General features: G+C 41.2%; 1 protein-coding gene across 8 annotated transcripts in view; it reads left to right on the top strand.

Moving 5' to 3' along the window:
* Positions 1-13,863, top strand: part of LOC126871324 (DNA N6-methyl adenine demethylase-like) — a 146,128-nt gene that overhangs the window by 5,919 nt on the left and 126,346 nt on the right. For all 8 annotated transcript variants that reach the window (XM_050629978.1, XM_050629975.1, XM_050629980.1 and 5 more), the window contains one exon: positions 9,101-11,840. In XM_050629978.1, the coding sequence (XP_050485935.1) occupies positions 10,719-11,840 (1,122 nt within the window). In that variant the 5' untranslated portion in view covers positions 9,101-10,718. The remainder of the gene's footprint in view (positions 1-9,100; positions 11,841-13,863) is intronic.

Raw genomic sequence — 13,863 nt, 5'->3', positions numbered from 1 at the left:
GTTTTCTCCTCTATGCATGAGGCTATCTTTCACCATATTGGAAACCGTGCTCCGAAATACTTCTCTTCGAATTTTATTCGTTTCGTGCTTGACACTCACGAGAGCGTGCTTGGCCCAGACATCGAGCCAATACTTATCGTTCTTCCGATCCAGATAAACTTCCTCCAAGTTCGATCTCGACACGCGAATCTTATCGATAGCTCGTGTAAAGTTAATGCTTCGCTCGGATCCTCGATTCACGCTTCGCCCTGATGCTGTAAATCTCTTGTAAATTGTGTTTTGCTTAAATCTGTTGCTACCACCGTCATCTTTTAAGTTTGTCGATTCTGTGGTTCATGGTTTTGCATTCACGTCTATTTTCAGATTCACGATCCTAATAGACGACAGGCGTTGGACTTTTACAAAGTACTGCCGTCTTCTACAATCGCGTCGTCTTTATAATTCTGATACTTTGTTCAAATTTGAAGCATTTTCTGCCATAGTTTGCTTCATCGTTCACTTTCATTAGCTGTTAATTTTTCTATTTCATAATGTTCCAATTGTATCAACATACCTTCTCTCCTGTCCCACTCCCTATTCTACCAATCACCTCCTACTCCATCAATCTACAAATTCACAGCTCCATCAATTCTTCCAACCTCTCAATTTCCTTCTACATCCAAATACCACCACTAAACTATTTATCAAACTCCTTACACTTTCATCGATTCCTCCAATCTCTCCTAGTTTCCTCTCGCACGTATAAGTACGTCCAACTCGATATTTAACCAAATCACTTGTATCTTCTTTCACAGCAGCTAACAAATAATTTTATTTTGTGTCGCGGTACGTCCTTCTTAATCTCAAAGTCGATAAACATAAAACAGCATTTCGTTTCACAAAGTAGCAGTGAACTGACTTACGTCCTTATGACCTTCAGCTCATATGTGCATCAACATGCTGCGAAGACTCGAAAAATCAAACAACACGGGGAACGTGAAATGTTTCAACGTATCTCGAAAAATGAAAAAATGTTAGATAGGAGATTCGAACTGAGGAGGGCTGTGCCGTACCCGTATTTTCGTGGGGCACCATATTAGCTGGCCACGCCGCTGGCAGCATGCGCTCGGACGAACGCGTGCATTCGTGAGCCCGTGTGTATGGATCCAGCGACGTGTGCGTGTGCGTGGGACCTTGAATCAAGCAGCCTTTGTCGCGAGAGTCGAGCGGGCGCGGGTGCGCGCGCTCGCCACCACGAGGTCGGCGAAAGTATACCCGGAGCTTTTTTGCTTGGGGCCGCCGCGAGAGAGGAGAGCTCGTCTTTTTTTCTTCTTCGCCTTTCCTTTTTTCGGCCTCTAGCGGGGACGGGGGACGTGACATGAGCGCGCGCGCGCCAGCGGGCGACCGAGGCGCACCGCCATTTTTGTTCCTCGTCGCCGTAATGCCGGAATTAGCGCGCGACGTACGCCGAGTCTCGTGAAAAACCGAGCTTATCGCTGTGGATTTACGCCTGCGGAAACGGAGATAAGCGGAACCGGGCCCGAATAATAATTATGAACCCCCGCTGACACTCTCGCCGATTTCCCACCGGTTCACCTACTGCTCTTGCTTCCTGCTCCTCGACCATAGGGTAGATTGCATTTCAGTTCGACTTGTTAATGAATTTTTCGTTTCTAGGATCTTTTTCGTTGGTTTTGTTAGTATTTGCGAGAGTAGAATCTTTTCTGGTAGCTTGTGTCTATATTAGGAAAAGTTATAGAGTTTTATTTAATTCTTGGTATGCCATTGGAGTCGCTTTGGCATCCCGTTACAGGCCTTGTCGTTTATGAATTTCTCGTTGCTAAAGTGCTTCTTTCTGTCTTTCCATGGTTTTTGCTGAAAGATGATTTCTTTCTAATTTGCGTATCAGGAAGAGTTGTAGAATTCTGGTTGACAGTTTCTATTCCATTTGCGTTGACTTTGATTTTGCTCTTCGTGTCTTCAGGTTAATGAATTTCTAATTCTTAGGATGTTTTTCTCGCTGATATATTTGGATCTTTTGATAATTTGCATGTTAATAAAAGTTATAGTTTTATTCTGTTTTGGTGAGAAACAGATAAGAGAAATAATAAATCCACTGATAGTATATAAACAAATTGTTAGTTGAATTTATTTTCGTTTAATAAAGGATAAGAGAAAATGTCACGACCAACTTCAGTAAAAAAAATGTTCAAATTGTTGATCATTTGTACTAAAAGTTCTTGGAGTACAATTTGTAAGTGGTTTATAGATTCGTAAATGATATTCTAATTTTTGAAGTGAGAATTATCCTGACGTATAATATCTACGCCTTTGTGTGAAATTAAAACTACAGTCGGTTTAGTTGAAGGTTGTGGTTGAAGTTTGTGAGCTACAATGTCAAGTTGATAATGATAATTCCCGTGTAAAATTATGATTGTTTAGAGTATGTTAATGATACAGGAACTGTTACATCGAACACTACACCGTTTGACACGCGATATCTGAGTTACATAACTTGTCGGAACTTTTGGACTATCGAACACCTCCGTGAGCGATAAGATTACCTAAACTGTGATTCTCTCAAGCATATGTATCAATCAGTATATGTATGTATACATTCGTCGAGTGCCTCTTTACTGGTTTTCGTCTGTGCATCATTTGAAACTTGGTTTTGGAGTGCACAATGTTTACAAGAACGTTTAAAATACCTATTTTTTCTTTTCCTAAACTTTTCTTTCGAACAGTTGCATAACTGCTTACACTGAACCTGGGTAAAAACCGGTTGCACTAATCCTTAAAAAAAAAAAAAAAAGGAGAAGACATATAATTGGAACGAATCAACGATTCATAATTTTCTCTAAGAATATTCCGAAAATTTTCAGAGCTTCAAGTAACAATTTTGTTTGCCTCAGATGATATATTTCTAAAATTACAAGATACTTTTTTTTTAAATAGTTACGCAGAAAAAAAAAGGAAGGAACACGTAACTTCTATCTGAAGCAAATAGTCAATTCGACATTCTTTTACTGTAACTTGCTCTTTAGCTGAAATTTTCTGTTTTTCCAAGCATCGCCGTATCAGTAGGAAGGAGCAAAGTCTGCGACGAATCGACAATTCCATGCGTGCCGTGCGGCCGCGTGCAAAATCGTCGAGGCGAAATTCGCCCGCGTCACGATAACGCGGCGCGACGCCGTGGCCGAGTGGAACAAAGGAGTTCGAGCCAGCCGTAACTGCTCGATACGGGTACACGATAATAACGAAACGAGACGCGCAGAATTCCGCGGCGTCGTTTCTTGTAAAAATAAAAAAAAAAAAAAAAGGAAGAAAGGAGCACGCTACGGTCGAACGACGATATACGCACGAACGTGTCGTTGACAATTATCCTTTGCTCGATGTACAGGGTGCGATGCAGCTTGCGCTTCGATGAGATATACATACTTAAGAGAATTGATTTTTCAAGATAAAATATATCAAAAGGGTAGCGTCTACCGATAAGTGTCTATAATTTAAAAAAAAAATTAGTTTGCAAATCATACAAGGAATGAAAGTTCCCTCGTTAAAATCACATAACGAGATTGGTTTTTTAATAGAATTTTTTAATGTTTAATACCTAAAACTGAATGTAGGTTTTTACAAAGAAGTTTAAGGAGATATGAGTTTTATCAGTACGAGTTACTTCTCATACACGGGAAGTTTAGATTCTTTTTAGCGAATTATCAGTCTTGTACAAGAAGGTGAACAAATTTCCACTTGATACTAATTCAATCATTATTCGCCACTCAAAAGGCAAACTTATTATGTAACATCATTTTCTAAAAGTTTTTCAATTTTAAATACTAGAATAATTATATACATAATTAACATTTAATTTCTCAAGAATCAAGTTATTTGCATTATTCTCTAATCAATTTGTTTTCGACGGTACATGTAAATTTCATCCTAAGAATATCTCCTTCTTTCTCTCTCTCTCTGTTTAATTACACCAAATGAAACCACTTTTCAACACCATATTTCTAAAACTCGAAACATTCGACAATTGAAATTCATACGATAATTATTCAACGTCTCTTGCCACAATTGTTATTAATTTTCAGCAACGTGTGTTCGTGTGCGGCTGTAGAATATTCCGCGCGCACAAAGGTCCGGGTCGCCTCGTAGCACAGGTTTCGTTAGCTCGGTTTTTTCGATGGCGCGCACTCGTCGCCGTCTAATATTAATTCCAAGCGCGCGGAATCTCCGATCTCTCTTTCTGTTGGCCAGCTGGTCCGCGGCGCGTTGCGCTTCTGGGAAGCCGCGCTCCTGCGTGCCGACGACGGGATATATCGTTCGGTGTCGCTACGCACGCTAGCGCGACCAGCGCGCGCGCTATTGAATTTTTCTGCGCGCAACTCGTACGCACACAAAGCAGTCAGGGCCCTCTCGTACACGGTCGATTCGACGAGAGTGCAACAACGCGACCAGGCGCCAGCTGCGTCCCCTCTTCCTGCTTCTTTTCACGGCCGCGACGTAGCTTTTCGAAATTTCGTCTCGTCTTCCGCCGTCGCGACGCCCCTTCCGCTATGCGTACTCATAGATCCGTTCTTGCACTCTCACATCTTATTTTCCGACAATTAGTCTTCGCTCCGCCTGGAAATTTATGGTAATTCTTGAATCTATTCGCTGGTATAATAATTTGAGATTTTTCTAGCAATTTGCATCTTTTTTTATTGATTATTCGAAATCCGGTTGGAGGCTTATTTGTAGCTTACACGAATACATCTATGTAGAAACGTATGAATTAAGTTGTTGATCTTATCATAATTAGTTCTTTAAATTCTATAATGACATTCTTCAAGGGGAATTAAGGTATAAAGACTGCAATGAAATTTGTAGTTTTGTGTTCGATGTGACAGTGAATTCAAAAGATTATGTTGTTGAAATTTTTACGGCATAATACAGACAAGCGCGTAATACACCTACACTTTTGGTAAAACTGGTAAAGTCTATCAGACAGGTTTCTACAAATTGGAGTAACCGTGGGTTATGTTCTGAAAATCTTTTGACTGTAAGTTTTGTGGTAATTTTCGATGATTCAAGTTACGCATTACAAATTACTCATTACAAGCCCATAATTCCTTCTAAATTTCATTGCTCCACGTATCTTGCGTCGCTCACTCCAATATTTCCACCTAAAAACAAGCCCATAAATTCTAATTACGTATCTTGAAACTCGCCTCTCTTCCCAAACATACAAATGCAGACACGCACGTGCTTACCTATATGTACACATCGGTCCATTTCCAAAGGAAATCGAAATCCATTCGAGAGATAGCTTTAATTTATACCGATCCCGTGGCCGGAGGAATCTGAGAAACGATAAAACATCTCGAGGAAGCGGGAAAGTTTCGCGTCAAGTCGGACGCCGATAGCAGCCGAATCGATTTTCAAGCGACTGCAGCAATTTATATTCGAGCAGGCCGAACATATACCCGTGTCATGAATTCGCCGGTTTCTTTCGAACTTCTTTTCTCGAACTAATGTTTTTTTCGCGAACAGAAGGGAACGCAGACGTTCTCCGCGGCCGTGCTATCAGCGCGGCGAGTTTCGCGACCTTTAAAGACTAAAGTTCGCGGTATTCAGTGTAGATTAGATTTATGGACAGTTAGAGGAGAGTTCAATCTCCTGTGGCCTGCGTGCTGATCCTTCGTGCAGGTGTTTCCACACAAAACTAAAATATCGTGACTTGGATTTCCTAATGAACCGTGAATTTTGAATTGTTGGAAATTTCAACTGAAATAGAAGTGGAATTCTTTTAGTATTTTTGTAGACAATTTATTGCAGGAATTTGCGAAGAATTTATCCTTGAAATTTATTTTAGGAATTTATTTTCCTGACATTCAATTTGCGGTCTTTCTTTTTTTATTCATTTTTTTTTTTTTATTTGATGAAATTCTTTTTCGAAAAGTGGACTGATGTTTGAAGACACTTGTGTTTTTCTGAAAGACGTGCTAATAGGTGACACCCAGTGGATCGTAGTCTCGTGCTGGAACGAAGAATTCCTGGCAGCGAGCTGTTCGCTCAAATGTCGTTATTTCTGATGCACAGCGGTTCGTTCAAGGAAATTCGTGGAACTGTTCGATTCTTCGTTAATTCGACCCAACTGGCCGAATTTGTCTTTGTCCCATGTCACGTGTCGACGCAGCGTGGTATGCGCAAGATGTAGTGTGCCTTGAAATTTTTAGTCTTTTTAGTCAGATCTTATTTGTATAACTATATCTTCGGAAAATTTTGTTTGTATCTGCGCTGTGTTTCCTTAGGAAAATATCCTGAAAAAATTGCTGCAATTATCGTTGCTATCTTACTGTACTCGATATTAAAGATATCTTAGGTAGGAAAGAATCTTAATACGAAGCTTAATTAATCTTAATTAAAATACTTTCTGGTGTATGAAAGCTTTTTTATTTTTCATTATGAAATGTGAGTTAAATTCTTACGTTCGTATAAATAATATCGAATAGCGTATTATCTTTCCTCGTTCGAAAATGGGAAATATCAACGTTCGAGCCCGAAAATGGCGTGCCATCCAGAAAACTAAATTCTCTTTCTAATACAAAAACAAAATAAAGGTCCCCGATTGACACGCACGATTCTTTATTACATTAATAAATTCTATTTTAATTGCACCATTGCAATTAAATTACGAGCTGTGGCATATACCGTTGGTTATTCTGTATGCTTGTAAACGTCGACAATCTGTCTGAAAAAGTCGAAATGAAGTACGATCGATGAAACGCAAGACGTGTTAAAGCCAGAAGTGAGCGTTTCAAAGGCAAACAAAATCCTTGTAAAGGCCACTTTCAGCTCGTACAATTCTTTTAACACGTTTCACCGTTAAAACGGTTCTTAAACGATTTTAAATTGAACACAATCGAATGAAACAATTCTCAAGCAATCTCAAATGAAATATACTCGAAGAATGGAAGAAGGGACGAACAGCATTCGCGCGCAAGTTCGAACGAAGAGGCAACGTGACTCGCGTTTTAATTCACAGCAAGCGAAAGTGCGCGTCGAACGACAGTGCAAGTTTCCAACGATAGCGAAAGCTCCGTCGGCCACAGCTGTAAAGCTATTAGAGAGAGTTTTGCAGCGAGAGTGGCGCGGAGCGATGGAGAACCGGCCGCGAGATAGCGACAGAGCTATTGCTCTCTCTATGTACCGGCCATTATGTGCATCCACCAGCCGTGCAAAAGCTGGCTGGCGTGCGCGCGCCAACAGCACACGTACACATTCACATATCCACACAAACATGAACATACGTATAGTAGCGTAGCATTGCTGATCGTGTGGATGTGTACTTACTCTATGCACTGCGAATAAGAGACAGAGAAAGGGAGAAAGAGAGAGAGAGAGAGAGAAAGATAGAGAGAGGTTGTTAGAAGGACAGAGAAGGGTTAAACGGCGGTCGATATCTCACAGAGGACCAACATCGCACCGCTTTTTGACGATGGCTTGGAACCGCTTGCGAATCGCTCACTCATTGAATTCTGTAGAAGAATTCCTTTGATTTCTTAATAATGCGTGTATTAACTTATTGTACGATAGTTTCATGTTATTCGATATTTATCGATCGAATATTGGAGTAAACGAGGGTAGATTGTATAAGAAAGGAAGCGTAGAATCAAAGGTTAGGTGGTATAGTAAATATACTTCGATGATAGTACAAATTAAACATTTTAGGGTGATTAATTTCTTAAAACAGGGTAAGTTGACGGTGGGTCAACGATAGAATAAAATAAAATACAATATGATGATATATTTATTGGTTAAATAATGTGGTAGAATATCAAAGTTTAGGAGTTGTGGAGTTCCATTTAATGCAATACCTGTATGACTCTTTCATAGAACACCACGTTCTATTCTGCAAACTGTTATATATAGTATATGTAATATATAATAATATATGTAACATAACAACTATACTTTTAACATACAATGCTATTTCTTCCACCTTAAACATTCAAAATAATCTCTCAAAATAATTTCATTTACCATGTTAAATTATTTACCATTTACCATGCGCGGACCTTGAACCATTCATGAATTAACAATACTACAATACACAAAATATGAATATTATATTTCCAGAATTAAATCGAGTACAAAATATATACATTACGAAGATCAATGACAAAGAGTGACTGTGCAGTTTTTATGAAAACAAAGAATTGTAGAACGCGAAAAGCTCGTAGCCATCATCAGCGGTCTAAGCAACGCTGAATGAACCGTCCGGGGACTAGGGCACAACATTCGCGGGTATCAAAGCGAGCGAGTAGGTGTGCAGACACGCCGAACGTAATAGTAACCTTGGCTTAGCGATGGTCACGTTATGGTAACGTCTATGACACGTTCCCACGTAGTCGCGTGTCACGTTCTCGCTTACGATCGCCTCACGTGACCATGGAGAAGGGGGAGGACTCAATGAGCCTCGTCATCGGGGCGTTTTTATCTCGAAACGCTCCGTTTTTTCCGAAGCAACTCGTCACGAATTTCGATCGTCTGCCAAATTTCTTTTCCTTTTCTTATATTTTCTTTTTCTTTCCTTTTTTTTTTTTTTTTTTTTTTTTGAGAAAGTATAGTGAGATTATTTTCGCAAAAGATTATTTTCATCGAAACCTTTTTTATTCTTTATGAGAAATTATAAGAATTCTTTCTTTCCTTTTCTGGAGGCGTTGAAGTGTACGAAAATGATGATAGAAAGTGTGGGAGTGTGATGTGAAAACTTTTTATTTCTCAAGAGGCTAGAGATAACTACGATGGCTACAGAAAGTATTTATTTGCATCCCATTGTATTGACCGTAGCATTTACATACTATGTAGCTAATTAGATCCAAATATATGAGTAGAATTTAATCAGATAACACTTCAGTAAAGAATAAGGATTCGTGCAAGTACATTTTGTAGCCATTGTATATTCTTTTTGTTTCTGAATGTTGAAATGTTCGTCCCGAAAAACGTAAGAGTGTGTACAGTGAAAATGATCGTTGTGCGAAGTTATGGATGAGAAACGAATTATATTAACTGTGTTATAGATTTAGTTGTAAAACGACTGATTTTAATATCGTGTTGTGTCTTTCTGTTGCAGATCGTACAAATCAACCGCCTTCTAACAAGCCACATTAACCTCAAGTGATTTCTATTTTCTTACGAAACGCGAAAGAAGTAATTAGTGTGTTTATATCGACGTAAAACAAAGGAAGAAAGGAAAAAAGCGAAAAGAAAGAAGAAGAAGAAGAAGAAAGATATTCCAAGAGCTTAAGTTCAGAAGAAGACAAAGCATTAAGAGCTATAGTATCTAATTAGTGTACAAAGTATATCTGAAACAAAAAAAAGAAAAAATAAAAAAAAGTCCGCCAGTGCCAAATCGAAAGACGAAACGAAAAAAAAAAAAAACGAAAAAGGAAAGGAAACAGAGTAAGAAAGCAAAAAAACGGAGAAACGCGTTTAACACGATTGTTGTACGTTTAAGATCAGATTTAAAAACAAAAGACAAACGAAACAAAAGGGAAAAAAGAAGAAAGAAGAAGTAAAAACCGTAAACCAAAGAATCTACCATTTCTTTTTTTCTACTAATCACTCAGCGAGCTAACGATATACTCACTAACCAGCTAGACGAGCGGCGATCTCTTCGCGAGCAGATTTAATTAGAAGAAGAAAAAAAAAAGCGCAAAACAGAAGCATACGAAATAAGTAAATGAAAAAATCTGACCGACAAAGTTTTCTAAGCTTATAATAAACAAATTTTACGTGATAGGCAAACTAAAAGTAAGGGTTGACGTTCTTTTTTTTAAAAAAATAAAAAAAAAGAAAAAAGAAGAAAAAAGTAAGACAGACGCACCTACTCTTAAAGAGCGCGTATGAGAATATCTAATTAAGGAAAGAAGAAGAGTCCCATCCAAAGCGAAAGACAGACGGAGAGAACGCAGGCCGCCCTATATATCCGGAAAAGGGGACTCGCATATAATTACTCCCAGAGAAACCGATCTACTTCAGTTCGTAGCCTAAACCTGTTGAGTACAAACGACAGAAATAGAGTTATAGAGAGCGAGAGAGAGAGCGAAAGCGTACGTACGAACGAGAGAACGAGAGCAAGTGAGAATAGCGACAAGAGTGAACGCGAAAGAGGAACGAAGAAGAGCTCTAAACGAGAGGCAAGAGGAAGAAATTCAGGAAAATCACACATACACGCTGATACACATCGATACACACCGATACACACGATAAAGAAACACATACACCGAGACAACGCAAAGGTACGAAGCTAGAAAGAAAGGCAACACCAGCAGAGAAAACACACCAAAAGAATCGTTAGGAGAAACCCGCGTTTCAGTATCGACCAACGGAAGGTTTGAGGCACGGAAAGGCATCGATAGAGAAAGAATATTCGACCCGTTCTCCCAGATGTCACGGTGCTGTGGGAACGAGTCCCGAGCACGCGTCGAGCAAAGCGGATAATCCCGATAACGAGCGTCCAATCACGATCGTGGAAAAACGAGCGTCTATAAAATCACCCGATAGAGGAAACAAGATCGAAAGATCGGAAATTCGTGTGCGTATACAGCCGCATACGCACCGTATATTCTTTCGCGCTGTCGTTGATTTCGTCCCGGACCAGTGTCAGAAACATAGTATTCTCGGAAGCAGAAAAGTAACACGACCTCCTGCGTGCAGGGGGTTCACGTCGAGATGACGTGGCGGGGAAGATGAGCGCCGAGGTAACGAAGGAGGTCGTCGCCACCGAGAGGGTAACAGGAAGCCCTCCGGCGGCGGTCGCGACCTCGCCGAGCTCGGTCGGTCCAGGTGATCCGGCGCGTCACCTGCCGCCATTCAGCAGCTTCGCCGGGGATAACGCGATGGATAGCTCGACAACACTGACTACCCTTCACTCCCAGGACGTTGGACTCGGTCTGACATCCTCCTGGGACTACTACGAGGGACTGACGGGTCGCTTGATCGATTCACGGGGTGAGGTGGTTCTCGCCAGCCAGTACAGGCCATGGGAGTCGAAGAATGCCGTTGGTGGCGGTGCGCCGACCGCCGCGCCAGCCGCCGAAGGTCTGCCCAGCTTCGCGAGTCAATTTACGGCTCCTAGCGAGGCAGAGCCTCAATTAACCGCGCTCACGCCATTGTCGCCAGCCTCGATATCGCACTCTCCACCTGTCACGTCGGCGGTCGGCCTGCCTAGCTTCCACACGCTCGGCACGCCGCTCCCAGCCCCGCATCCGCATAGAGGCAGCGTCGGTTATCCTTTGGTACCGGCTCCCGTTCAAGCTAGAGAGGTGCCGGCGCTTCAACAGCAGCTACTCGACGAAAGGCACATTCAGTTGCTGGGTTCCAGTCCGGTGCAGGCGTTCCCGCCTCCGCCTCCTGGACATCCTCATCACACGGTGTTGACCGTGGTTAAGCCAGAGTATCCTCAGTTGCATCACGCCAATTTCCAGAACCCGATGTCCACGGTGCTTGACTCGTCACCTACATCCAGGCCGATCGGCATCGACGGCAGGAAAAAAGAGCGTAGAAAAATGCGAGCCGGCTCGATGGAGTCCGAAGACAGCGCTGGCGCCGGAAATGTCGAGAGTTCCGGGCAAGTAGCCGCGGTTTCATCCACTGCGAACAGGGGGGCCCATCACCTTGGTGGCGGCATGGCCGACGCCGACGGTGACGGCGGACTCAGCGACAAACCGGCCAAAAAGAAACGCAAAAGGTGCGGCGAGTGCATCGGATGTCAACGCAAGGACAATTGCGGAGATTGCGCGCCATGCCGCAACGACAAGAGCCATCAGATCTGCAAAATGAGGCGGTGCGAGAAACTCACCGAGAAAAAGGTTAGTATTTTTTATCAATCAATTTCGTTTTCATCGACGAAGCTTGGAATTTTCACGATCACTTATCAATGGTATATGCGAAATTCTTTCGTGGTTAGGGATATGCGAGGATCGTTCGGCACCCAAAGTGAATTTAAACTTAATCTAATCCGAATGGAGTATACGTAGAACAATCTACAGACTTATATAGAGCAGATATTAGTTACCAACATTTACTATTTTAATATACAAAATATACTTTTCTGATTGAAGCACGTTGAAACGATCGAAACGTGATATTTCTTTAAACGGGTCTTTCGTAATTTATTAAACAGTCCCCAAATTTTCGTTTGCAATCATTTCTTTACTGAAAACTTCTCCCCTTTAAAAAAACACATCGGCGCGTAAAACACTCGAAAAGTTACAAATTCGCTCTGTCTGCATTCACTTTCGCTGGAAGAGGAATCCTGTTGCGCCGCATGCGTTCGCGCCCGCGTAACTGGAGTAATTCCGCGAGAACGAGTGGATCGAAGGGGCGATGAAACGAGCGCGAAAATGAAGGTGGTCGGCACGCGACATCGTTCGAAGGGTGGGGTTGGTTGTCGGCCCATGTTTCCCTTGAAATTCGTGAAAATCCAGGTGCACGCGGCGCCCGCTGGGAGAAAGGGGTGGCGCACGGATGCCAGGATAGGATAAACACTGGCATACAGCCGCGTTATAGAACGCTCCGTGTATATATAGATAGAGGCTGAACTTGGCCCCGATGCCTGAATGTGCCGAGAATCCCAGAGGGAAATACAGAAATACAGATAACCGAGGTGGTTTATTATTGTAACGACATTGAATAGGGGGTTGGTGGGTTGACTGGCTCGTTGGCTGGCTGGCTGGCTGGCTGTTCGGCTGTTCAGTTGCTTTTCCTAGCGACGGATTCGAACTGTGCTCAAAAACGAGCATTGTAAAATTTGTTCTCCTATATTTTCCCTCTTCTGGTTTTTATTCCTAAGAAATTGTTGCGCTTTATGAGTTTTTATTGGACTTGAATGAATTTTTAAATGAGAAAGAATATTATCGAGAGCTGGTGACTCTATAATGTCGAACAAGTATTTTTATTAAGTATTTAAAAGGAGAGATTGATCAATTTAGATGTTTAAAATAGACAATGTTCGTTTTTGAAAATGTGGAACAAGTGTTTAAAAACGAAGACTGATCAGTTCAGAGTTTTAAAATAGGAAGAAGCTTTTCTCGTGATTTTTTGTTGAAATAACGGGAATGATTTACTTCCTTTTATTTATCAGAGACGTTGCGCTGCAAGTGGAGGTTATCGTCAATTATGCATTTGCAATGCTACGGTTCAATTGTTTGATACCAAGGAGCTACACATATGAAAATTATTAAAAAAAGAAGGAGACTGTGACGTTCACGTTGATACAACAGAAAATCACATGCCATTCTAACAACATCGATTTACCAATAACTTGCCGCAAGTTGATTATACCGAATGTACTGCTCCTCGACTACCGATTCTGATTAGAACAGAAAATTGCATTCCTCGCCGCACACCACACGGTCGCAATTTATTTGCAATCGCAATTCATTTCGTAAGAGACTGAGTTAAATATTCTCAGACCCATTTAAGTTTTATCGAAACATCTGCAATAAAATTTTCTCAGAAGTACTACTAAATAATCATCGAACAATTATTAAAATTATATTACTACGAAGTAGTGAAATTTCTCAAACATGTGGACAAACGATTATCAAAATAGTGAACCTCTTCAATACCTCTGCAAAATCTATACGATGATAGGAGATATTTAAAATATCTTTAATTGCTTCAATTCGATAAGATAGTCATCGAAAAGTAAAACGAACTCCAAAAAATTTTCGAAACCCACATTTAACCTTTATTGAAAAAAGAAGCACGCTTTAGAACGATTCGATTCGATAGGATAATGGCATCGAAAGCGAGAACGAGCCACGAGTAGACGTGGAGAGTTCGTTTTGAAAACTCGAATGCACGAGGTCATTGTACTCCGACGCGAGT

Source organism: Bombus huntii, chromosome 11, assembly GCF_024542735.1.
Source record: "Bombus huntii isolate Logan2020A chromosome 11, iyBomHunt1.1, whole genome shotgun sequence".
In the NCBI taxonomy this organism is placed as follows: Eukaryota; Metazoa; Arthropoda; class Insecta; order Hymenoptera; family Apidae; genus Bombus; species Bombus huntii.
Note: the sequence above shows the minus strand (reverse complement) of the source record. Positions and strands in the feature narration are given on the sequence as shown.